General features: G+C 38.0%; 2 long non-coding RNA genes and 1 gene segment (V, D, J or C); 1 reads left to right on the top strand and 2 right to left on the bottom strand.

Annotated features, from left to right (window-relative positions):
* Window positions 1-14,502, bottom strand: part of LOC122116841 — a 45,272-nt gene extending 30,770 nt beyond the window's left edge. The window contains 1 exon segment of the V gene segment in view: window positions 14,408-14,502. Within this exon segment, the coding sequence occupies window positions 14,408-14,456 (49 nt within the window).
* LOC122116747 lies at window positions 2,703-11,259 on the bottom strand. The gene is made up of 3 exons (XR_006149019.1): window positions 11,250-11,259; window positions 10,286-10,290; window positions 2,703-2,810 (listed from the first exon to the last, which is right to left on the bottom strand). It is a non-coding gene; the product is annotated as an uncharacterized LOC122116747 (long non-coding RNA).
* A 1,236-nt stretch (window positions 14,503-15,738) lies between the features above and the next one.
* Window positions 15,739-27,144, top strand: LOC122116750. The gene is made up of 2 exons (XR_006149022.1): window positions 15,739-15,793; window positions 26,710-27,144. It is a non-coding gene; the product is annotated as an uncharacterized LOC122116750 (long non-coding RNA).
* Window positions 27,145-27,713: the final 569 nt, after the last annotated feature.

Genomic DNA, 27,713 nt, shown 5'->3' with positions numbered 1-27,713 from the left:
TGAATTCAATCAAGATGTATTATACTCATACATGGAGATGTTGAGTTGAAGTGTACTAATGTGACTACTTCAAGATAATTATATTAATACATGTTTGTATAAATATATTTCTCAGTACCTTTAATTAATATAAAATCTTTAAATGTCTGCAGTACCAATCTAGTTAATTAGTCTTTGTTTATTTGTGTCAGATGCTCTGTCTCTACTTCTTGTCTCCAAAATCTCTGTGCTTGTGAAGAAGGTGCACATGGAGAAAGAGATGTGCTGATGGCTCAATGGACCCCACTTGGCCTTGAGCAGTGATGCCTTATGGGAAGTGAGCAGGCTGTCAGATTTCCTGCCATCAGGAGGATTAAAGCTGCTCTCATGGATTGAGTCAGTTCTCATAATACTCATTTGTTATAAAGTAACCACAACTATATGCTTGACCATCTCATCTGCAGCTTGTTCCCTCTTTACTAACACTATTTTAGCACGACAGGACAGGCCTTACCTGAGCACAGACAGATGAGGATACTATATCGTGGACTTTTATTTCTAACACTGTGCGTTAAGCAACACTCTTCTTTATTCAGAATTTGTGCCAATAACTTTGTTTTAGTAAATGATTGACAAAGATCTGTGTATGTGTGTGTGTATATGTGTGAGAGACAGAGAGAGTAAGAGAGAGAGAGAGAGATTGAGAGAGAAAGGGGAAAGAGAGGGGAGAGAGGAGGGTATGAGAGAAGTGGTTTAAATAGAAATACTCTTAAATAGACTGGTGTATAAAAAGTAAATCTCTATCTCTGATACTCATTTTAATACAACTTCCTAAACCTTACAGGGATCATTTGTTAACTTGGTGAAATGCAGATTCAAAATCAGTACATCTGAGGTCATTTTGTAATTTTGTGTTTTTAACATGCTCTGAGTGATGCTGACAAAAATAATATTGCATCCATGTTCAGTTATGTTGCTTCTTATATGTCAAGAAGTTTTGCTTGAGAAGTGTCTTTTACATATGTCATGCAAATATTCATTTTCCATGGACTGAGACTGAGTGTAACTGGCTATGGTTACAAGCTGCTGATAGGAAGAAGCATGTGCGAATATGGTCTTGGGCAATTAGTTGTGAGCTCCTGTCATCACAGTCTCTTCAGGAAGGTCATTTCCCAGCAGTCCTCTCCCTCTCTGCTTTATTGTGGATTTTCTGAATCAGATGAGATTCAACCCTGTCCATCCACATCCTGTCTGACAGACAGAGATGAGTGTCATGACAAATGAGAATTTCATACACATTTTTTGTTTTTAATTATATTTTTATTATATATAGGTGGTTGTATAAAAGAGTGACCATTAAACATAGTTTATACATATGATGTATCTTGATCAATGTCACCTCTTTCATTTTTCTACCCCATCCCTCTACTCAACCCCTTTCTTCCATGTATAGTTCTATATATAAATACTAAATATGAATTTGTGGCTCTTATTACATCTGCATGGTACATGGAAGACCCTTTTCTGGTTAAACTGGTAAACATTGGTGTAATATATGTCACTATGTAACTGTACCTAGTATATAGTTTATAAATGTCTTAAATATGTTCTATTTATTCACATATTGCCTATTTTTATTTAGCTATATGTGGATTTATTTGAATTGGGCTAGAAATCAAGTGTGCTTTAATAATCTGAGGTCAAACAATAGAAAAATTCTATCTGCAGTTTCCAAAGCAGAATTACAAATTTTTTATTATTTTTTGCCAATATATTTCCTCAAGTTTCAAAAAAAATCATTCCATTTTTATTGTCATGGGATGAGAGAATCACATGGAGAATAATGATCGATTTGACATTCCGCATCCAAGATAAATTAATATTTGGTAACTAGTTAAAAGCATTGGATGTGTTGTAAAAATGTTACTTGAAATCCCTGGTACAAAAAAGAAAAGACAAAACATATTAAAAATTATGAAAGCCAAAAAAAAAAAGATCTCATGTGCTGAAGAAAAGAAAATCTGCTGACTACAAAAAATTTGGTAAGTGTTTTAAGTGATGACTGATTGTCTAATTGTATTATTAACACACTGTACAATATGAACATATACCCTAACATCATATTACTTCAAATACAATTATTCCATGGCAATCAAACTTTTTAATGACTATTTTTCTTTACAAAATTATTTTTTAAAATATTTTTCACAAGCCATATTGTCTTCCTTTCAAAAACCTGCTTTGACATACCTAGAATCAGTTCTTCATTGAGTGATTGCAGAATTTTAGCACAATATGGACCACACAGGAGTACAGATGTGTGTTCTTATAAAGTTAGAAGAGGCATTGTCAGGTGTGTGCTGCTTGGGATGAGCAGAAGGACAGAGGGTTAGGGTGTGGAGATGCCTATGCAATACTTTCCAGTGACCTTCAAAGTTTGGCTGCATCTGAAAAGCTCTATCAGCAGATGCAAGCACCATGATAAGCAGATGGGGCAGCCCAGCCTCTCACCTTTGCTTCCCTGGAGGTTTATGTTATTGTTAGTATTACTGTGGGAATGTAACTATTACTCTGTTGACAGTAATAAGTAGCAACATCTTCAGGCTGCAGGCTGCTGATGGTGAGAGTGAAATCTGTTCCAGATTGACCTCCCTGAACCTTGATGGGACCTCAGATTGCCAAGTAGTTGTGTAACTGATCAGGAGTTTTGGAGCTTTCCCTGTTCTCTGCTGGTACCAATGTAAATCATTGCTAATACCCTGACTGGCCCTGCAAGTGATGGCAACTCTGTCTCCAAGAGATGCAGACAGGGATGAGGACTGGGCCATCTGCTCTCTGTAGCATATGCTAACAGAACTGCTTCAGGAAGATTTTTACAATTTTCTTCTTCCCTCCTTTTATGGTGATTTATAATCCTACCTAAAAGCTATACCCATTCCCTCCACTCCTCTAAAATTTCACTTCTAATCTTATCATATGTTCCCTTGAATAGCCCCTACTACCTTTTCTGGTACAGATTCACTTCTCTACCATGCACTGAAAGACAAATCTGGTTCAAATAAAAAGATGGCAGCTGGATACTGTGTAGGAGTGAAAAACACCTGATAAATTGTAAGGGCTATATTGATAGGATAAGGAAGAGAGACACCAAAAGCTACTACTCAAGGGTGTTGAAAGAAGCCAAGCTCTGAAGATAACATATTAAATTCTCCTGATCTATGCTCCAGGACATGACTTGTGAATTTCAAGTCAACACAGACTTTAGACACTGGAAAACGTGGAGAGTTTGGAACAATTGCCTCAAACCAGAGCTGTGGGCACACATACACTGTCTAGGGTTGGGAGGCAAGAAGTTGACTAGCTGAGAGATGAGGTTAAAAATGAGGAGGAAGTGGGGATCAGAAGTCCTTTCCACCTACACTCAGTACAAGAGGTATACACAGGAAAGGAGCGTGTTTATAGCCTGCGACATGAGCTGGAAGGAAATCTGGGACCACTTTGCAAGTCTGAGAGACCCAGACTTCAGAGCAGGACCGACTGGGAAGCATGCTCCAGAGGTATTCTCAATGCTTCTGAGGGGCTGGGATAAAGAAGAGAGTCAGCAGGGTCCTCAGGACAGTCTGAAACCCACTGGAGTCTGTGTTAGCACTCAAAGGGAGCACTACATCACTTTAGCCACAGCACCACTTCCGGTTTTCTGGTGGTTAATTGGAGATAAGAGTCTCACGGATGTTCTTGACCGGGTTGGCTTTGAACCATAATCCTCAGACCTCAGCCTCCTGAGTAGCTAGGATTACAGGTCTGAGCCACTGGCTCCTGGGTTATTTTAAATTCTTATACTGAGAAAACATACAGCAGAACAATAGGCAGGTCACCAGGTAAGTAGCCCTTTTTCACTCTTTGCCTGAGCATCATGAAGCTCAGGACCCAGTCTGTGCCCTTGAGGACAAGCAGTGACCTCCTCATTTCAGAGGACCCTGGGGACCTGCTGGGGACAGCATTGATAGTGCAGCCCCTTCTCACCTCCCATAACTGGAAATGATGTATGCACATGCTCCCTTTAGGGCTGCATATCTGTGGGCTCCACACTCCTTCCCTCACTTTTCTGAAATGTACTTAATGACTTCACTACAAGAATCCTGGTGTGTCACTCTTGTGAGGTATAATTGTAGTTGACAGAAAAAATATAAAATAGGAATTTGCACATGAGGAGACATAGCCTCCTCTATAAACATGGTCCCAGCTGTCACATGAGCCATCAAAACCTGACAGAGAGCTCTAGCTTGGAGCTCCTGTTGAGAAAGGGGTAGCAATGCCCCTTTTTTCCCAGGGTTCCTAAGGCCATAGTTTATTTTTTGCTCTTTGTGAGATCCTTTTGCCATCATGTAGCAGCTTTTTGACATAGCAGTTGGCAGGATATTCATTTGGAGTTTTTGTTTTGTTTTGTTTTGTTTTGTTAAGTTACTTGATTATCTCAAGAGTTGTGCAGAGTCCCAGTAATTTTATATGCATAATTATGCCATTTTATTTACTTTGAATTTGGATAAATTTTATTATTAAAATATTTTATTGTAAAGATGACGTACAGAAGGGTTACAGTTACACAATTCAGGTCATGAGTACAATTACTTTGAAGTGTCACTCATTCTTCGTTCTCATCCAGATTTTTGCCTGTTGTCTCTCTTCCCTCTAAGTTGTGTAGTTCATTCCAATTTAGTGTGTAATAGATTTCAATTGTGTCTTGGTTCACCATTTGTCCCACTGTTTCTGGACTTCCCCTTTCTCTCCCCAAATCAGGTAGACTTATATACAAAACAAAATATACAGAAATTAAATACAGTGATAAAAGGGAATCAATCAAAGGAAAAAAAGGAAAGCAAAAAAAATCCCCACAAACAGTACTATATAAACACTATGTTTCCATTTCTAGAAATGAATTTCAATAGGCATCATTTAATATAATCACATGCACATATTTATTGATCTCTTGTGATCCTCTCCTAAAAAGATCCTTCGCTTTTGTATGAATGTTAGTGCTGTTTAGTTAATGATGTCCAAGTCATGTATTGACACCATGAGGTGATTTCATAATTCCATACCTGAATACAGTGTACTGTGAAGAAAAATGTCACCAAGCTCTTTGTATTTCCATTCTCTTTTCCCCTCCCACACCTACGATTTTTCTTTTTTTTGTTGTTGTTTTTTATTTTTATTTATTTTTTTTGGGGGGGGTCCAGTCATGGGGCCTGAACTCTGGGCCTGGGCGCTGTCCCTCAGCTCTTCAGCTCAAGGCTAGCTCTCTATCACTTGAGCCACAGCGCCACTTCCGGCTTTTTTCTTTTTGCTTATATGGTGCTGAGGAATCGAACCCAGGGCCTCAGGCATGCAAGGCAAGCACTCTACCACTGAGCCACCTTCCCAGCCCTGATTTTTCATATAGTATTTAAGACCATCATCATACACATGTACATGTGTGTATAAATATTTACTATATATTATAATTAATCTTTAAACTTAGAATCCTTTTGTTTCTTTTTGCCACATCTACCTCCCTTCAGATAGTTTCCTCTTTTACATTCATGTCCTGTTATTGTTAATATTTATATCACCATCAGTGTAGGTTTAGGTTCCACAAATGAGGGAGAGTATGCAATATTTGACTTTGTCAGCCTGACTTATGTCATTTAACATAGTGCTCTGATTACAGGTGAGAGTTTTGTCCATGGATGAAATCATAATTGAGCCCTGTGAAGACCACTTTTTCCCAGTCTGATGAATAGGATAATGACCTCGAGAAATCTAAAAATGAAGATAAAATGAACATAGCCACCCATAGGAAATAATATACGGTAAATATCATTGATAACAACAGCACACAAAGAATCTGGGAATTGAAGAGCTAAAGTAACTCCATTTTGAGGTTAACTCCACCATCTTGTGTTGGGCTGCCCTCAGAGTAACCCCAAGAGAGAGAAAAAAAACAATTCTCGGTTGCCATCAACCCTGCCCACCTTTAAGAAACAGAACAATTGCCCAAGTGTTCCAGGAACAGAACGTTAACAGTTTTGTAAACATCAAACCGTGAAACGTGGACCAATAGTTCAGAATAAGGGCAGTGCGGTTAGGGTGAACTCAAACCTCGGTACATGGACTAATAAAAAATGACTTTGCAATCTTTATAAATGTTAACCAATCCTGTAACTGTTTGTGTGGAAATCCCCTAAACTTGTTTGTTAAATGCTATAAAAGCTGTACTGATTTTGTATTCGGGGCCTCTTACCATCACCAATTACTGAGTGCGTGGAGGACCAAGCTGGAGCTTGCAAATAAACAACTCTTTTGATGTTTGCATTGGTCGTGGTCTCTGGTGGTCTTTCCGGGGTCCCGAGTCTGTACAACAGGAATGTTTGGTTAACTGATTATTTCTCTAAAATACTTAGAATGTAGGGAAGGTAAATTGGGGTGCAGAAAGAGAGAGAAGGAGGGAGGAAGGATGACAAATTCAACCATGTCATTCAGTATACACTCTGTGGAAAATGGCCTAGTAATTTGTGGGCAAGAATGAGGGGTGGGGAAACTGGGGGAAAGTAAAGGAAGGGGTGACAGTATCCGAAAAAATGTAATCATTATCTGACTTATAAACTGGTAACACTCTGTACAACACCTTAATAATAACAAAATTATTTAAATATTTTAAAGCAGAAAATTCAAAATTCAATGTCACTTAAAGCATATAAGCTTACAGTAGCATATATGTAATTTTCAAGAGCAACAAAACTGATATCAAAAGTTGATGCCACTGTTTATCATTTTAGTCTACTAGAAGTAAAATACAAATATATTATTTTGTGGTTTGCAACCTGATGATCATTTATTTTTTAATGTTTTCATTATCTTTAAGTAGTTGTACAGTGTTTACCATGTACCTAAGCAGTTTATGAATACAGTGCATTTTGATCAGTGTCACCCTTTCAAAATTCTCACATACCCCTTCCTTACTTAAGTTTATGTTATGTATTAGTTTTTTGACATTTAACAACACAGTTTATGTGTGCAATGCATGTTGATATGTGTCACCACTTCAATATCTTCACTCCATTCAACACACTCCTTCCCTCATTTTTTCTCCTTTCTCCTTTCTTCCTCCTTTCCCCTTCATTCATCTATCCCTTTCCTCTTGGCCCAACTCTCCCCTCTTGCAAGTACCCATTTCCTGGTACTTATTTTGTTGAGCTTTGACTTAATCTTTTTAAAAATTATTGAACTTTGCATAAAGTCTATTAAATTTCAGTTAAGTCATTTGTAACCAAACCTGGCATACTTACAGTAGATTTATATAGGTATTTTCTACCTACAACAAATGAAAACATACAACCTATGCTTCCCTGGGTCTGGCTTACATTGTTTAATTAATTAATTTATTTTTTGTCAATCATGAGGCTTGAACTCTGGGCTTGGGCACTGCCCTGAGCTCTTCAGCTCAAGGCCAGTGCTCTACCACTTGAGCCACAGCGCCACTTCCAGTTTTCTAGTGGTTTATTGGAGATAAGAGTCACACAGAATTTGCTGCCCAGGCTGGCTTTGAACCATGAGCCTCAGATGTCAGCTTTCTGAGTGGCTAGGATTACAGTCTGAGCCACTGGAGCCCAGCTGTTCAATAATTTTTTTCCAGGTCTTTCCTTGTCCTTAAAAATGGTACATTTTCATTCTTTCTGATTAATGAGTATAATTATATTGTGTATATATACAACATTTTCTTGATCCATTCATCCATTGAAAGGCTATTTTCATATCATGGCTATGGTAAATAGTGATCCCTGAGAGATACCTGAAGCTCTGTATGTCACTCCTGGTATTCTGTGAAATATGAATCACTGACTGCATGTGGAAGGCAGAAGGGGTAAAGGAAAATCCATCACTATTTGTTTCATGAAATGGTGCAGTTGGGGAGAAGAAATGGCACTCCTCTGCTTGTTTAGCTTGACTCTTGATGACTTACAAGGTTGCTAATGTTGGCTTCCTGGAGCCAATCTTCTGGGAAAGTATTAAAATTAGAAGAAATGGAGCTTGTTGCTCTCCAGGTGGAGTGGGCACTGTTTTTAGTTACAGATATCAAGGGTGCTCAGCACCAAAGCATTTTTTGTAGGATATGGATTTGTTCGCAGACTATTGAGAAGTCTTCAGGCAACAGTTTTAAAAGCCATTGTAGAAGTGGAGTAATAGATGGAGCCTGTAGGGAAAGCCTTGGCTAACTGTGGTTCTATACTCAGTTGCAGAGAGTGCTTCCCTAGATCCTGCACCACCAGGCCTGCAGCTCTCCTGTGGTGCTTACTTTCACATCTCATCTGCCTGTGGACAAAGCTATGGGTTGAGGGTCTTGCTCTACTCTTGCTTTATGACTTTCCTTCACTAATACATATTTTCCCACATTGAGTTCCCACTTTTAAAAAATCTACAGCAATCTGTTATTACCTAACAAATTACAGTTTCTACTACAAGTAATAGCTGTCCCTATGAACCTAGTTATGATGATGCCACCATCACTTTGAATGCAGCATCCATCTTCTATCATTGCTCAGGAGGTAAGGTAGAACCTAAGTTATAAGGATGTGATACCTAAATTTCCATTGCTGTGTCTAAGACCTCAGTAAAAGCAACTTTAAGGATAGAATTCCTTTTTTCAGCTCATAGATTAGAAATTTTAGTCTACCAGGTTGGTAGAGTGTGGTGGAACCCATAACAAGTCAGGCCAGAAGCAGAGTGAATATTCTACTTTGTGGCTTCCTCCTCCTTCCCCTTTCATTTCAAAAGAGATTCCAGACTATTGGAAGGAACTGTATTATACCTGTAAATCTCATTTTTTTGCTCTTTCATATATTACTATACATTATTGTGCATTACATTTTCTATATATGTATCTCATGGGTAATGTTAGTGCTAACTGTTCCTTAGATGTTTTCATAAATGAATTAAATTTTATTAGGCTTATTCATGTTTTTTGTAGATTTTTAAAAATTTCTCCTGCTTCCCATTGTTTTATAAATATACATAGTTATATATTGGTTTGTAACAAAAATAGCGTGCAATGAGCCACCCTAAAACTTAACCCTAAAACACAACCCTAACCAGTTATATCTGTAAGCTATTCATGCTTTTAATGACTACTGATCCAGCTAGAACTGTCATACTGCCTCCCTGGTAGTCATGATTATAGGCATATACCCCAATATTCCCTAGATATCTTTGAAAAAAGCTTCTTGAAGCCAGGTGCCTGTGGCTCATGCCTGTAATCCTAGCTACTCAGGAGGCTGAGATCTGAGCATCCTGGTTCAAAGCCAGCCCTGGCAGGAAAGACCATGAGACTCTTATCTCCAATAAGCCACCCGAAAACTGGAAGTGGTGCTGTGGCTCAAGTGGTAGCCTTGAGCTGAAGAGCTGAGAGACAGCGCCCAAGCACAGAGTTCAAGTCCCCAAACTGAAAAAAAAAAAAGAAAGCTTTTTGATAACAATTTTGCCAATGTAGAATCAAATTTAATTCCTTTATTTCCTTTTGGGAGTTCATTGGGATCATAAGCAATTTTTTTAGCAACTTTAGAACTTATATATTCTCAAATTTCTAAAATTCATTATTCTTTTGAGACATGAGATCACTGGGTAAATATTTGTGTACCTAAACAATTTTTGGTAAGTTAAGATCTCCTTAGTGACAATAGATTTGTCCTAAATCAGAGTTTCTGGAACCTTCTTTGGATCCTTGTTACCCGCTTAAAGTATAGATTGCTAGTCAGTAGATATGGGTATGTTTATAAAGTTTGTTGTCTAAAACCAACTAACTGACAGGAACAACTTATGGGAAGGAAATGTTATTTCAACTCATAGTTTCAGAGCTTTAAGTTTATTGTTCTAAGCTTTCTTGGCCTATGGTGAGGCAACTCAGGGCAGATAAGAAGCCAGGGAAGACAGGAAGTGATCAGGGCAAGATATTGCCCCAAGGTCATGTCTACTGGTGGTGTAGTTCCTCCATCTAAGCCCATACCATGCTTTTACAACATGCCAGTAATATTCCTTCACTGTCAACCTTTCAAGTGATGAATCTAGTCATTGTGGCAGAGCCCACATGATAGATCTAGAAAAACACTCATGGACAACCCTTCAGAATGAGCTAATTTCTTTGACATTTCTCAGTCTAATCCAGTTAACCTACCCATTATATTGGTCAGCTTTCCATCACTCTGATAAAATAACTAAAATAATCACCTCAAAAAGAGAAAAGAGTTAAACTCATTTTTTAGAAGTTTTCATCTACAATTTCTTGGTCCTGTGAAGATGGGCTGGTACAAGGAAGAATTTCCAATTTCCAGTAATATTTGATTGTCAAACCCCCAGGTCTTTAAAAATTCTCCACAAAGAAACGAGATCTTATGATTGTTGATATGCCAATTGCACTAATTTGTTTATTATACAATATAAATCTTATTGAAGCATAATATCATATCTGAAACCACAAAATATTATTATGTGTGAATTAGTTGCTTAATGTAGTTTAAATTCTGATTACCTTTTACTAGGAACAATAATAACTACAGCAACAATGCTGTTCCTAATACCTAGAATGGCTTTTACTTTGCCCAGTAAATCCAAACTAATGTCATAACCTACACTGCTGAGGAATAATGATCTACATCTGCTTTGAGTAAGAAGAGACTTTGTTCTGAAGGACTTTCTGGGATGAAGAGAAGGAAAGGGTGTTTAAATAAAACAGAAGTTCACAGACGTTCTTCTAGCAAAACAACTTACTGAACTTGAGCATCTGACTGTGTCTGAGAATAACAGAAACACCAGGGGGCGCAGCTGGTGCAGCCTAGCCTCAGGCATCTGCTTTGCTGGAAGGTTTGATGACTTGTAACACTCTGGAAAGCCTTTTATATTCTTCTTGACACTAATAAGTGGTGTCATCTTTAGATTCTAGGCTGCTGATGCTGAGAAAATAATCTGTCCCAGATCCACTGCCATTGAACTTCGATGGGACCCCATAGTACAAATTGGATGAATAAGTGATTAAGAGCCTTGGAGGATTCCCTGGTTTCTTCAGATACTAATGTCAGTTTTAGCTAATGTCCTGACTGCCTGGCAAGTGATAGTGACTTATCTCCTTGAGATACAGGCAGGGAGGATGGAGATACAGGCAGGGAGGATGTCATATCTGGTCCCTGACATAGAAACACAGAATCCAATATTCACAAAATTATGCATGTTTCATGTTTCATGACCACATTGAGCTGATGAAATTCCCATTGCTGTCCTTTCTTACCCGGGAGCCAGATTAGTAGGATCCCTTGGAACTGAGCAGGGACTCTCAGGTCCATGATGTGTTGTGACTGAAAATGATTCTTGCACAGAGAAGCAGCTTTTTCAGAAATTCTTAAGATAAAGGACTGTGTTCTGGACCCATACAAATCAGCAGGAGCTAGATAGGAGTGGGCAAAGAAAGGGCTATCTTATCTTATACAGCCCAGAAGAGTTCTGAGTCTTCAGACTATCTGGATCATGCCAGAATTGAACAGAGTTGCCTAACAGGACCTTTTTTGTCCTGAGAACCACAGGGCAGAATCACTCTAGCATCCTATGGGTAGTGTCTTCTGCTCAATTCATGGGTCCTGGCATCCTTTCTTGGTAACTTTAAAAATCTAAGACATTTTATTATGGAATCATATGAGGAAAATGTTAAGAAATTTAAGTAGTTCTGCTGAATTTGGGAACTGTGACTATTGCTGAGACCAAAGAGATTCCCTTTTCTTTCTCAATGTCTGATGCTCTCTGTGTAATAAATCATTATCACAAGCAGTAAGTGGCAAATGAGATCTAAGCAGATAGATAAACAAAGAGACATGCTTCAGAAAGATGCATAGAAAGTCAGATAAATAGACGATACATAGACTGATAAACAGATAATTCATAGATATCCACAGACATGTCCCTATAGATAGAAGTATAAAATAGAGAAAATTATAATTACATGAAACACAGTGTCACGATCTATATATAGGAGCTCAAACATTGTCATTTGTTCTTGTCATCTCCAGATGTGTGGATGTTGCCCTCCACTTCTGAATACTCTTTCCTATCACCTCTTTCTAGAATATCCAACATCACAAAACCATTTTCTTCCCACCTCTGCAGATCCTCTGGTTCTTTTTAGCTCTGTCATATGGCATTTTTATGTTATTTATCTCTTAAATGCATGGATGACTGACTCCATGAATCCTATTTATCTTTACTTAAAGATTATACATAAGTCAAGGAATGAGATGTTCTCTACATCATAAATTTAATTGTATCATTTAATCCAATTGTTCCAAGAAAACTTGCATATACTTATATCACTTATATTTTTAAATTTTGTTCCAAACAGAAAGCAATATTTAATGATTTTGTTTAGAGCATGGGAGGCAACCAGGTTCTGAAAATAATCCAAGGAATAAAACAAAAGGATAAGGTAGAATGTAGCTCAAAGTGTTGAGATCCAAAATATGGAAAGCATATCTACATTATGCTAAGAGAAAGAAGATCTCAGGCTGTTGAAGTTAGAGTGCAATGTGTTGAGGTTGTCCCCACAGAATTGTACAAAAAGGGAAACAACTTCAGTGCACACACACACACACACACACACACACACACACACACACACACACACAGAGGCATACACACAAAGTTTAGGCTGACAAGGATTAGCCAGAACTAATATTGGTAAAGAACACATTAGTAGGACAAAGGCACCAAGAAAGGGACAAGGATCATTGGGGTTAGGAAAGGGGTATCAGGGCTATCATAGTTGTAGAAGCATGTGAAGTAAATTGCCTTCAAAAGAAGTATAGGTGACACATACAGTAGGAAATTAGGATTAAAAGGAATAATCAGATATTGAAATTCAGCAAATAGGGGCTGGGAAGGTGGCTCAGTGGTAGAGCTCTTGCCTTGCAAGCCTGAGGCCCTGGGTTCGATTCCTCAGCACCATATAAGCAAAAAGAAAAAAAGCGGGAAGTGGCGCTATGGCTCAAGTGGTAGAGCGCTAGCCTTGAGCTGAAGAGCTGAGGGACAGCGCCCAGGCCCAGAGTTCAGGCCCCACAACTGGACCCAAAAAAAAAAAAAAAAAGAAATTCAGCAAATATAATTAGAAACAAAATTTTCACTGTGGCAAAAGTATCACAGAAATAAAAAAGGGAAAATAGTGGAATGAACTCTGATTTGGTGTTGTAAATAAAACCTAGAGTACAATTTCTTTGTTTTATAGAAATACGAATTAAATGTATATTTATGGAATGAAAGTGTAAAAATGCATCATAGATCAGTCGACTGTATAGATAAATACACAGAGGCTAGTGCTTCCTAACATAGAGAGAGTGAAAACTTTTAGTGCCACATCTAGTTTTCTAAATGATCTTTTGGTAGTTGTACAAAGGAGTTGCCATTTAACAAAGCCATATATGAATATTATGTATCTTGGTCAATGTCACCCCTTTCAATGTTTTCCCCAATCCCCTTACCCACTCTGACCCTTTCTTTCTTAATTTTGTGGTCTATAATTTAAATTTCTTGATTGCATTTCCACTCAGAGTCACTCTTACATTGATCTCAACATCTTCCTCCTAGGCAGACTCACACAATCTGCTGGGCTGCTCCCCAGACCAGCCAGCCATGAGGGCGGCTCACCCAGCCAGATGGGAGGTTTTTGTTCAAGGCTGTATCACTGTGGGAGGAACATGTGTACCTTGAAAACAGTAATAAACTCCAACATCCCCAGCTTCCACCCTGCTGATTGTCAGTGTGAAATCTGTGCCTGACCCACTGCCACTGAATCTGTCTGGGACCCCAGATGCTCGTTTGGAAACCAAATAGATCAGGAGATGTGGAGATTGGCCTGGCTTCTGCAGGTACCATTCCAAATAGGTGTTTCCATTACTATGCAGGAGACTCTGACTGGACCTGCAGGAGATGGAAGCCAGCTGCCCCAGGGTGACAGGTAGGGAACTCGGAGTCTGGGTCATCACAACATCTCCACTGGAACCTGAAATTAGAATAACAGAAGTGCAAGGTTATATATAATCATAGAGAACCATGTGCTTATTACTATTATTTAGGTAAATATTGCTTCTTATTCATAGTCATGATTTGATTTATAAACTCAAAATACTAAATATTAAAAAGATATATTTTTGATGCACAAAAGTGTCTGTAGAAGTCAATGACAGTATTCCTTCCTAGCAGTCTTTACCCAAGCACTGGTACTCATTCTGGAATGTTTCTCACTCTCTCAGACCTACACATTATTTGTCCTATCATGAACATCTAACACATGGATAAGGCACAACTGGGCCCTGAGAGCTCTCCCTTCTGCCCTCTCTCATTCCTCATCTCCCTTTGTCCTTACCAGGGATCCAGAGCATTAACAACCACAGGAGCTGAGACAAGGACTTCATTTTTGGAGTAAAATGTGGAGTCTTGACAGGCCAAGGCAAGTTCAGAGCTGAGTCTTTATCTCAGATTTAGAAAGGAAGGTCCTCTTTAGAGAGCAATATGCAAATAACCAGGTGGGTGCAGCAGTGTGAGAAAAGAAAAAGGAAAGGTAAAGCCTGCTCTTCTGAGAAAAGTGTCAAGTGTGTTCTGAGTTTGATGATAATCAATAAAAATCCATGATACCTGTGGTACTAGGAGGGACCCACTTTGAAAGTCTGGAACTGCAGGTTCCAGAGAGTGTACATGTTCCTACCACCATACTATATGTATGTTTAAGTCCAGGACAGTCTTTTGGAAAGAATGGACACTGGGCCCGGGTCTGCTGACTTCCCTCAGCTAGTCTAGAGAAAGACATAGTGCACACTGTCAGCAGCTCTGATCCTCAGGGAATTGACCAAAATATGAGCACAGTGTTGACGGATAAGAAGAAGCAAGGATAATATCTACAATTGTTAGAAATTCTGTTTCCAAAGAACTTCCTATTAAGACTTAGAGTAAAGAAATGTCAAAGAGAACACAATTTTCTCTTATAGATAGTGAACTAATAATACAGATATTGGAACTTATAAGGGAAAAGTAAAATGGTAGAATATTTATATCAGAGAATGGGAATATGTATATTAAATGTAACAATTTTTAAAATCCACTAAATATCCTTTCATTGTTCTTCACTATATTTGTACAGCAAATTAATTAAAGGGTTTATTGAATGTTCCCTCTAGAAAGTAATGGAAGGGTGAAATTGATCAAGATGCATTGCACTCAAACACTGACATGCTGAGGTAAAACCCCTTTGTGTAACTTCTGATGCATAATCATACACATATAATTTATGATTAACTTAAATTAGTATTTAACATCTTAATGTCTCTAGTCTCAATCTAATTTAACCAATATTTGCATAATTATCTCAGAGTTTTCATTGTCTTCTTCTTGTCTCCAATGATGCTGGCCTATCTGAGGCAGCGCATCACCTGGGAAGCGGGAGCATCTGGAGAAGGAGGCTTGTACTGATGTCCCAAGGGTCTCCACTTGGCCATTGGAAAAGGTGTCTTGCAGGATGTGATTACATCAGGGGAGTTCCTGAACTCTGGAGGATTAAAGTTGCTCTCCTGAAGTGAGAGTAGGCTCAACAGTAGTTGTTTGTGATAAAAGGAAGACAATCATATGCTTGACCACTTCAACTTGCAGCGAGTTCTCTTTTTATAGACACACCATATTTTCCCACAGACAAGACAGCCATCACCTGATGAGAACACTGATGAGAATATTACATCTAGGGCTTTCTGCATCTAAAACTGTGAGTTAAACAAAACTCTTCTTTATTCAGAGCTTAGCTTTGTTATAGAAAAGGCTGGAAATGTGGCTTAGTGTAGAGTGTTTGCCTAGCATGTATGAAGCCCTGGGTTCAATTTCTCAGTACCACATCCACAGGGGAAAAAAAAGCCACAAGTGGTGCTACAGCTCAAGTGGTAGAGCACTATCCTTGAGCCAAGAAGCTCAGGGACAGTGCCCAGGTCCTGAATTCAGGCCCAGGACTGGCAAAAAAGGAAAGAAAAGAAAAGAAATGAACTGATACTGGTGTGTGTGTGTGTGTGTGTGTGTGTGTGTAAGAGAGAGGGAGGGAGAGAGAGAGAGAGTGATGGTTCAAATAGAAACAATCTAAAATGGGCTAACTGAGGAGTAAAAACAATCTCTCTACCTGTGATACTAATCTTGTGCAGAATAATACAATTGTGGATACAATTTGTTAGAAATTTCCATAAGTTGCATGAATTATTCCTTTAGTTCACACACATTGCAGATCATATTTCTCCTATTTATGCTATCTCAGTGGCATCATAGTATCTCCAAATTCATCCTTTAGTTTCAGTGATGGCTTTGAGAGCATCACAGTAAAACAGTTTACACCACCGGAGGCAGATGCACACTGGACACTGGTGGAGGCCAGACAATCCTCGAGTCCTCGGCTGTGCGGTATCATAGTCCAAGCTTCTGAAAGGCTCATTACAAGAAAATGACATTATTTAATGTGATCAAAGTAGATAAAAGACAAACTAATACATTGATGATTCCCTCATGCCATAGTTTTTCAAATAAAATCACAAAGGCTGACCAGGTAGGGCAGTGAATGCTATGTCCATTGAACAAGAGCTCAATCTCAGACTCTCTGGAACCTATGAACACTATTACAGGGTTTCTCCAGACTCTCCCTTTTAAAGTACCAGAGTACCAGGATACAGAAGGCCAGGGACCACTGTACAAAGTCCAGTACTGTAGCTGTTCCAGGTTGATACAGCCAAAGGACAGTTATCAAACTCTGCTAATAGTTTGATGGTCAGGAAAGACTTGGGAAACACAGAGAGCAGCTAGAAAATGCATAACTGGGCTTCCAGATTCTGAATAGAAACTGAAGCATATGCTATAGGTATGGACCAAGATGGTGTGCTTGATGGAATTACTATAATTTTTATTACAAAGGCAACAAACTTACATTGCAGCAGACATTTGATTCTTTATATTGCTAGCTAGCCATAATGCTACTTTAGACACAAGGAATATTTTCAATTAATACCCCATGGTTGATCTAAGTCTCCTGGATTTGTTCTTCCATGATTATTTTCTTGGTATTTGTAAATTGTAGGTAGCCACATACTCTTCTACTCTCAGAGTCACTCTCACATTGACCATTGTATGAATGTCCTACGCACACTCAATCTGTTCTGCTGTGCCCCTGGACAAGTAACCCATGAAAGTAACTCACCCAGTCAGATGGGAGGTTTTAGTTCAGGGCTGTATCACTGTGGGAAGAAAATGTGTATCTTGAAAGCAGTAATAAACTCCAACATCCCCAGGCTCCACCCTGCTGATTTTCAGTGTGAAATCTGTATCTGACCCATTGCCACTGAATCTGACTGGGATACTAGATGCTCAGTTGGAAACTCCATAGATAAGGAGTTGGGGAGACTGGCCAAAGTTCTGCAGATACCATGCCAGATAAGCATCATCACTCTCTAGGAGGCTCTGACTAGCCCTGTAGGAGATGGAGGCCTACTCTCCCAGTGTGGCAGTCAGGGAGATTGGAGTCTGGGTCAACACAATATCTCTACTGCATCCTGAAATTAGAATAAGTTAGAAGTGCAAGGTTATGTACAAGTATAGGGGCATATACATTTATTTCATCTAATTTGATATATATTTGCCTATTACTCATATTTCATGATTTAAACCAGAATCTAAAATACTAAGTATTTGTAAAAATGAGACATTTTTAAAGCATAAATGTGTCTCTAGGTGTCACCAGTGGTATTCCCACCTATCAGAGTCTTCAGCCAAACAAAGGATCAAGCTCTTTTTGGAAACTTCCTTATTTTCCCAGACCTAAATGTCACTTGCCCATCATGATAAGATCTGCACATCTAGCACATGGATAGGGCACAAAGGGGCCTGAGAGCTCACCCTTCCATCTCACTCTCATTCCTCATCTTCCTTTGCCCTTACCAGGGATCCAGAGCACTAACAACCACAAGAGCTGAGAAAAAGACTTCATTTTTAGGAGTGAAATAAGGAGTCTTGCCAAGGCAAGGCAAGTTTAGACAACCATGCAGGAAAGCAATATAGAGGTTCCTCAAAAGATTAAACATAGAGCTCCCCTATAACCCAGCAATCCCACTCCTGGACATTTATCCACACTAAAGATACCAGCACAACTATGTTCACTGCAGCATTATTTAGTATAGCTAAGATATAGAACCAACCCAGATGTTCCTTATTAGATAAATGGATCAAGAAAATGTGATACACACACACACACACACACACACTCACACACACACGGAATTCTGTGCTTCCATGAGAAAGTATGAAATTGTCCCATTCGTAAGCAAATGGAAAGACTTGGAAAAATTATATTAAGTGAAGTAAGACAGAACCAAAGAAACATAGGCTCATGGTTTTCCTCATCCGTAATAAGTAGTATATGCCCAGGATAGTCCTAGTAGAGGTTCACAATAGCCCAATATCTCTGTATATATGACCTTATAAAATGATGATAAACAAAATGCTTATTATCTTCCCATGTAATTGTAACTCCTCTGTACGGGATTTTCACAATAAAAAAAAGAAAACAAAAAAAAAAAGTTCTTCACGATTTGGCCACAAGGAGGGTTAATTTTTTTGTTGCTATTGTTGTTTTCTTTTTCTTTCATTTTTTAAAGTGTACTGTTTGCAGTTATTTCTTTTGTTTTGCTTTTTTCCTCTCTGATTTATTCTGTATGTTCATGATTTCTGATTTTTGTTGCCCTTTGTCATGAATACAGTTTATCTGTTTTGGGGAAGGGTAGAGGAATCCCAGGAACATTTGGACAAAGAATGAACCAATGCTACAATGATATAGACACTATATTGACAATTAACTTTACAACTTGGGGGTATGAGACAGTAGGGGAAGGGAAAGCAGGAGAAAATGAGGAAGGAGGTAAAACTGCTCAAAAAGAAATGTACTAATCTTATGACCATATCAAATGATGCTAATTGAAATGAACTCCAACATATGGAAACAAGTGTTTTTAGGTTTTGTTTAGAATTTTCTATTTTATTGTACTGTGTGAAGTTATTTCTTCTTTTCCTTCATTTATCCCTTGGTTTATTCCATTTTGTCACTGTTTTTTATGTTGGTACTTTGTGTCTTATATAAATGTATATCTGATTTGGGGAAGGGAAGGGGAAGAACAAAGTGGTGAGACAAAGGACAAAGGATGAGCCAATGTAATAGTAATACTCACAAGACATTTTGGAAACAAACTTTACAACTTAGGGTGGAGAGGGAAGTAGAGGGAAGGGAAAGTGGGAGAAAATGAGGAAGGGGATAACAGTGTTCAATAAGAAATGTACTCATTACCTTACATATGTAACTGTAACTCCTCTGTACATCACCCTTACAATAAAAAAATAAATTTTATGTGGGCAAATATTATTTCTTCAATTTCTAAAGAAAATTTTTGAAGAATCAAAATGACCTTCAAAGTTTTAGAATCAGTAACAAGTTCATCAATACCATGGGTTCTCTTGATTGTAATGTATTTAAATGTAAGTTAACTAATATATATAGATTCAATTTGATTGCCTCTTTCTTCCTTACATAGATTTGATAGTTTGTATCTTTGAATCAATCATCTAAAGTTATTTATTACTGCAGTTTTAAATTTAACAACTGTGGGATTGCTGATAAAATACTCACCTTTGTTTTTTAAAAAGAAATGTACTCATTACTTATGTAACTGTAACCCCTCTGTACATCATCTTTACAATAACATACAGTTTTCAAAAAGGAAATCTTCCCCAACATTAGAATTTCAAATAGATCAACCACCAAGCACCTAAGAATAGTTCACTCCCATCAAGTGATAAAGTGATACCTACTCCTCTGCAAGGCCTTAGGAAACAAGCACAGAGATAATGGACCAACAGCAGTGACTAGAAACACTTAAATATTATGCATAGTTCTTTCCCTAATCACAGTTCTTTGTCTATTTAAACCTAGATCTACTGTCAGTACCCTGAAGACTACTAAAGATGGGTTAAATTCTGTCTTCCTATCTTTTGCATGCTATGTAACCAATCTCCTTCTTTTACCCTGTATATCCCTTTATTTAATGCATAGAGGACTGGCCAGACCTTGCACGGGGAACTTTAGCAGTTTGTGCCTGGAGTATTAGAACTCTGGTTTCGAAACCATAAGGAAGAACTAATCTACCAAATATTTCCATGTAGTCTATTACTTCTATAGAGGCCCTTCCTAATCCTAATCTTGGGTCACCAGTCCTCTCTTGTGCCTCAGCTGTCTCTCAACAGCATCCTAATAAACTGTTACATCTTTGCTACCTTGTTTAGTTAATGCTTTTGCCAACCCATGAGTAACATCTGCCACCACAAAAATCCTTCTTTAGTTATTCATAGCAAACGTCATGCTTCCAACCAAAAGACACTTGGTAAATTTTCATGACAAGGATGATTTATAGAAGTTTTTTCTTCAAGCTCTTTATTTCTTTTACACAAAGCTTTACAGAATGTTGTGACTGAATATGTTCTTTATTTGTCACAGTTCTTAGACATGAAACAAGAGTTGGTTTATTAAAGTAAGAACGTAACAAAATTTAAAATAAACCTCAACATTTACCCTACATTTTAGAGTTCCTTTCTAAGGGAACATTGACCAAAATTGGAAGTAACTAAATATACTTAAGTTTTCCTAAGCTTATTCTGCAGTAAATTTTGAGGGTGTGAATTAGAGTGGAGACAAAGAAAAATAAGTGAGAATTAGAACAATCAGTGATGACAACTGCCCCTGGCTTACAAGGCACATGGAGGTCTAGAAAAGAGGCCATGAAATTGTATGATGAGATTGTCTTTCTATCCTTTGTTTATCTGAGGACATAGCAACATGTACTCAATTCCTTCCTTGTACTGAGGTGATACCAGGATTTGCAATTAATCTAGATTCCTCTATTACAGCCTAAATTCTATCTTGAGATCTTGGGACCTCAACTCATTTTCGTATACTGACACTCACTTTCTGTTGGTAAGTCTCTATGTTTCCAAAATTAAATAGTATTGTGGATCCACCACTACAAAAACAAGCAGAGTAATATCTATCACAGTTCTAGAAAACTCCCTATGACCCCCTCCCCAATATATTTCTCACAACTTCCAATTTATGGCAATCCTAGACTTGACTCCTTGAAGTATTCCTATTTTGAGCATTTCATTTAAACAAAGTAAGACAGTGCACAGCCTTTTCACACTCTTTCACTAAGCAACCTATATTTTAAGACCCATCTATGTGCTGTGTGGATTGAAAACTCTTTCCATTCTGTCATTAACTAATATTCCATTGTATGGAAGTTTCTCATGTGGCTTATAAATTTCAAGAAGATTGGTATTGTTCACCTGGGTTTGCAAGCATGAAGAACAGCACTGAAAGTTTTCACAAGCAATATTGTATGAGGACATGCTTTCTATTCAAATGAATACCTAAGTAGGAATGAAAATACTCATACTCATCAGATTTTCTGGATGTTTGTAGAAAGCGGCCAAATGCCTTCTGAAACAATATACGATTTTTTATTATGAATAACCATCAATGAGAGCCTAGTCAGAATCCTTCGTCCCTCAGAATCCTAGTCAGCATTTAATACTGACCAACTTCTGGATTCTGAAGAACCAATTACATTTAAGTTGTATTTATTTTGTTTTAATGTGCATATCTAAATAACCAATGTTGATGAACATCTTCTCATAGATGATCATTTATCATGTGTTCCGTGTGCATTCGTCTTTAGTGTGGATTAATTGTACAAAGAGATTGTGTTGTGATATTTACAGACATGTATACAGTGCACTTTGATCAAATTCATTATTTTGCCCTACTACTCATTATATTTTCACAATACAAGTCTTTTAGTAAAAGTGTGTTTTGCAAATAAAAAAAACTACCCATGGTTCATGCTGAGATGGCTGGTGGTTCATGTCTCTAATCCTGGCAGCTCAGAAGGCTGAGATCTGAGCTTTCAGTTTGAAGCCAGCCCAGGAGAAAATTCTATGAGCCTCTTATCTCCAATTAATTTAATGGTTTAAAGAGGTAAAGCGCTAGCTTTGAACCATCTGGATGTCACAACTGGATCTTGACATTGGAAAATAAAAATAAATATCTACACAGTTAATTACATTAGAAGAGGACTTTGCTGAAAATCAGGTTAACACTGGACACAAGAGCTGAGTAAAGCCCCAGCATTGTCCTTCCTTACTTGGGATCCAGAGTAGCAGGAGCCCCAGGAGCTGAGCAGAGGACCTCATATCCATGCTGTGATCTCACTGGGACTGACTCTTGCACAGCATAAGAGCAGCCTAGTATGAATCCTCAGGCAGTGGACTGTTCTTGGGGCACATGCAAATCAGCAGAGGCTGTAAAAAGCTGGAAACAACTGTAGAATGCATGTTAACTCTCCTCTGTTGTCACAGGCCAGAGGAGGGCAGCAGAGTTTGCCTGCATAGAATGTGTTTCTCCCTGGTAGCTAAAGGAATCAATCAGTTAGTTTTGAAAGTAGAGTAAGCTCTTGCTCATTTCCTGGCTGCCTGTGAAACTTTTCTTGTGCCTCTTAATCATAGTTGTACTTGATTGAACTTGAAGGAGGGAAGAATTAAGGAAAACGAGAAGCATTCATGCTTCAGGATATATAAAGAAAAATGAACACTGGAAGATTTTGTAGACTATGTGATATGGTGCACTTTTCTCTAGACATTACCACAGCATGCCACAATAGCAGGAAGGACATACAACTTGTTATAGCTTCCAGTCTTCCATGGTTCAGTCTCCCCCAAAGCATATGTATAAACACATGGTAATAGCTGTTCTACCTTGTAGAGTAAGCCACAGTTGGATCTGAAACTTATTTTACATATTTTCTTGATTAATTAGATACTTTTACAATTAAGTTGGTATACTAATTCTCTGGGGAAATATAAAGAAACCTGTACCTATGAGCTGGGAGGGTGCCTACAGTTCATAAAATAACTCACAGAAATTCACTTGAGTGACTATACTAAGGCTTCCTTATGGCACCCTCGATGACTTCAGAGGTATATACACTCTCCAACTCACCAGTCTGTTCAACCCTCAGCCTACTGAACTCTTATTTTATATGTTGTATGTCAATGATAGGAACCTGGACCTAGTTCTCCACCTAGCATCAAAACAGGAGAAGCAGCTACAGGCTTAAATATTATAAAACAGGAAAATCAGACCATGGGAAAGTTGCTGATAGAGCTCTGACACTGCTCTTACCAGGGATTCTACTGTTATCACAAACACTATAATCATGGGAAGGAAGGCCTGTGTGGCTGTAATCTGGTATGCAGAACTGCTCCATGACAGCTGACTTATACTGAGTTACTCAGGGCAGAATTCAGGAGGGTCATCTCACTAGGACAGCAGAAGAAACCATCTGGCAGAACTGATTCACATACAGAAGTTTGAAGGCATGGATAGTAGGAGCTTGAGCAGCAACACTGGGATGTCAGAAAGGACTCAGGTTCCTTCAGTGTTCCTGTCTCCAGGCAGACTATTCAATCTTGGCTTCAATGCCTCTTGATCTTCAATTGGGCTGTCCCACACATCAAGTATGTTCAAAACCATTCCAGAAAGAAATTTCTAAGAATTTGCCTTCCCTCTTTTTAGAGGAATCAAAAATTTTATAACAGCTGTCTGCTGCCTTCACATCTCATTTCTGATATGATCCCGGTGAACCTCTAAACTCTGCTTGGTGTGCCTTGGGGCAGACTCACTTGTCCTTACCAAATACAAAGGAGAGATTTAGAGGATGGTATGAAAAATCTGAATCTCCCTTGAGGACTTTGCTCTGAGTTAATGCAGGCACTCACAGCCACACATTCTCCTCCAGTGACAGCTTTAGCTGCATCCTACAGATTTTAGTTTTTTGTATTTGTGTGTTCTTGTGTGTTATAATTATTAATATCTCTCTTGATTTGTTCTTCTCAACTTAAAATTTGTTTGTAGAATTCTTCCCTTCATATTTGTGAAGTTTTCAGCTTTTCCTTATTCCATTCGTTTTTAAACTCAATTTCATTTTCTTCAAAAAATGGTATAAGGGTTTTAGTTTTTCTAAATGCATTAAGATATTTTTCAAATTCATATAATATGTCTTGAAAAAGTATCCATGGGCACTTCAGAAAAGTGCATATTGTGCTGTTAATGTTGGAGTGTTACATGTTTTTTAGATTTAATTGGTCTATAGTATTGAAGAATTAGAGACTTCATGCTTGTCTTGCTATCTGTTTATGCATTATTGAATAAAATAGAAAGGGTTCTCATTATTTTTTCCTTTAATTTTGTTAATGATTACTATATTTTACAATATACAATTGTCCTATGTTTGTGGTAATTTGGCATCTTTTGTTAGAAGTGTTTAGTTCTCATCTATAAAAGATATTTGTCAATATTATCAGATTAGCTACTCCCAATTTTCTATCTACAATTATTTCCATAAAACTGATAGCATTGAATAATAGGATTTTACCTTTCTCTTCATAGGTTATATTATCACAGAACAGACAATTTTCCCAAGTGAAGTTTATTTCCTTAAACAAAAGTAGAATTGTTGTGTTTTAAATGCAATCTTTTATTGCCACTATAACATAAAAATGCTCTTTGTTATTAGATGAACAATCATGTAAAAGTGTAAAATTATATATTTATCAACTCAATATAGATATCATTCTCTAGTTAGTATGGTGAAATAGATTTCAGTTGGCACAATTTTATTCCTCAATGCTGCACAAATGATGTGCATTGATGTCTGTCTGCACTGCTTCTCTGGTGATGCAGGTGTTGCTGGGCGATCTAGTCAACATGTCAGTGTATGCTGCATCTCACCCAACTCTACCTTATGGGCTCTGTTGGACCAATCTTCTCATCAAGCACTCTCATATTTGCATTCATGTGATGCTTAAAAGCACTTACAATGGAAATACTGGATTTTTCTGAAATAGCCAGATATGAGGCCTTGATATTTCATAATCTGGGTCATTCTTATGTCCTGTCTATTAATGGTGCAACAAAAAAAAATTGGCTTAATATGTATTATTGAAGGGTTAGTAATTCGTGTGGGGGGGGGGTTCCAGAAGTCAAATAAATACTTGATAATCACCGGGGGCAGATTCAATGTATGCCAGAGAATAGAGACTTAGGCTCTAAAAGTGAAAGGCCTCTGAGAAGAGCTTTGTGTTCTAGAACTAGCTGTTCAGGTTCAATATTGTAGATTCCCATAGAATAGTTTAAATAGGAGCTTAAGACACCAGAATCCTCTGAAGTCTGTTTAAAACATTATAAACTAGCAGAATGTATGTCTCTCATACTAATGTCTGTCCTTGACTATAAACAACTTCCCTTAGAGCATACTCTTCTCTCCAGACTCTTTACCTGTTGGGTTATACATTGTATATTTGTGCAAATAGCTCAGTCTTTCATGCACTAGAAGACAGTCTGTCAGTTCCGCCATGGACTTCATCAGGATTAAGTTAAGAAAATGAAATTTAAAGTTGAGTATGAATAATGACTTGCTATATCCTTACACTATAATGAACTTGCAGCACTTTGAAACTAAGAAATTTTTCAAGTAAGAAGATTCTGATCACTCATGTGACCTGTATCACTGAATGCATATATGCTGTCAATCCTGAAGCTTCTCATTTTCATTAGGATTAGCACATATATGATGTGAAAATGAATGCTTATTTTTTAATCAATAAAACTGGATAAGGTTATAAAATCTATTCAGTAATGGATGACTTGAAATGTTGTACAATGTAGGTTATTTTCTTAAAAAAAAAAAAAAAAAAAAAAACATCTTGAAGAAGCCAGGTGTTGGTGGCTCACACCTGTAATCCTAGCTAGTAAGGATGCTGAGATCTGATGATCGTGGTTCAAAGACAGCCCAGGCAGGAAGCTCCATGAGACTCTTATCTCCAATAAACCACTCAGAAAACCAGAAGTGGTGCTATGGCTCAAGTGGTAGAGAGCTCGTCTTGAGTTGCAGAGCTGAGGGATAGTACCCAGGCCCAGAGTTCAAGCCCCATGACTGACAAAAAACAAAATCTTGAAACAATACACTTTTAAGTCTAAACACATTCATTTACAAAAATACATTTATAAATCATGAGTGCACAACTGTTCATCAGCACAAATGGTTGATTATTAATGCCAGATCTGATTAGCTCAACAAAAATCAGTGCTACTCAATAGAAACACCATAACTGCCACTGTCTACTCAAAAAAAAAAAAAAAGAAAAAAGACAAAGACAAATACAAAGAAGAGGAAGAAGAAGAGGAAGACAGCGATGACGAGGGGAAGAAGAAGAGGGAACGAAAAGGAGGAGGAGGAGGGGGAGGAGAAAGAGGAGGAAGAAGAGGAGGAAGTGGGAGTCTCTATGTAAAATCAGTGTTAAGGAGCATGGAGAAATATCTTGAGCTGGACAGAGCTTGAGAAAGATCTGAGTGAATACAAACTGTTGCCTTTCTTGTCCCCACTCAGAGCAGTGAAACAAGAAGTGCAGTTGTGACTTACCCTGCAGCTTTGATATACAGATCATACCGCTGGCATGATATTGCATCCTGAGTACTGACCTCTTTTGCTCTTCCAGGGGCATGAACTTCATGGGAACTTTTATGCCAACAACCTGACAGGATCCAGTTCCAATGAGAATACCATCCACAGTTTTAATGGTTGCTTTGGAGGTACCTTGTCTGTTTCCTTTCACTCATTTCCACCAGCCATATTTGTGACTTACTGACTTACAAATATGCAGAGGGGTAAAGAATGATGGATGGGTGACATTGTTCAAGACACATAATATCCCATGAATTGGCTCATTGAAGTTAAGTCCTTTTGTACTACTAAAAGATAATACAAATATTTATTACTAAAGTCTTTAAAAAAAGAATATACTCACACAGAAATGGTCTACTTACAAATTAAATGATAATGTGTTAGAATATATAAATAGAAATTTGTTGCCTATAATTAGTGAAAAAATGATTAGGACATTAAAGAATTATAATGTTAATTGTTTATGTAACATCATTTTGAGTTCTTGCAAATTGAGTATGAACATTAGGAACCCACAATGGGCACTTCTCCATGTGACCTTTTCTCACAAACACAGTCTGACTATGGTGAAGCTCAGGACTCACCCTGTGCACTTGTGGACAGAGCAGTACCCTGCTCATTGGAATTCTGGAGAGCAAAATGAAATTGCCATCTCTCTCCCATCCTGCCCTCTATGATCTCTGGGATGTGCCCAGTGCATCAATTTGCTTTATGTAAAAGTCTTCAGTGTGTTTTCCCTTTCCTGCTCTGACTCCATGAACATAATTCATCATCATTGATCACACGGCTGTGACATCTTCAGAGTTGCCTCTCATGTTCTCTCACATTCTTTTCCACTGTTGACTTGTAGTTCAGACTTCACCCTAAGAATCCTGATGGGGCAGTCAACATTGGCAGGGATTTTGGGCTACAGATCCTAATGTAAAATAAAATACTTGGGAACTTGAACATTGGGAGATGTGGTCCATTGTAAACAGACAGCCAGTGCCTTGAAATCTGGGTGGAGAGCTGCCAAGCTTCAGGCTCCTAACGGTAAGG

Source organism: Dipodomys spectabilis, unplaced genomic scaffold (genome assembly GCF_019054845.1).
Source record: "Dipodomys spectabilis isolate Male_0828 unplaced genomic scaffold, ASM1905484v1 ptg000137l, whole genome shotgun sequence".
In the NCBI taxonomy this organism is placed as follows: domain Eukaryota; kingdom Metazoa; phylum Chordata; class Mammalia; order Rodentia; family Heteromyidae; genus Dipodomys; species Dipodomys spectabilis.
Note: the sequence above shows the minus strand (reverse complement) of the source record. Positions and strands in the feature narration are given on the sequence as shown.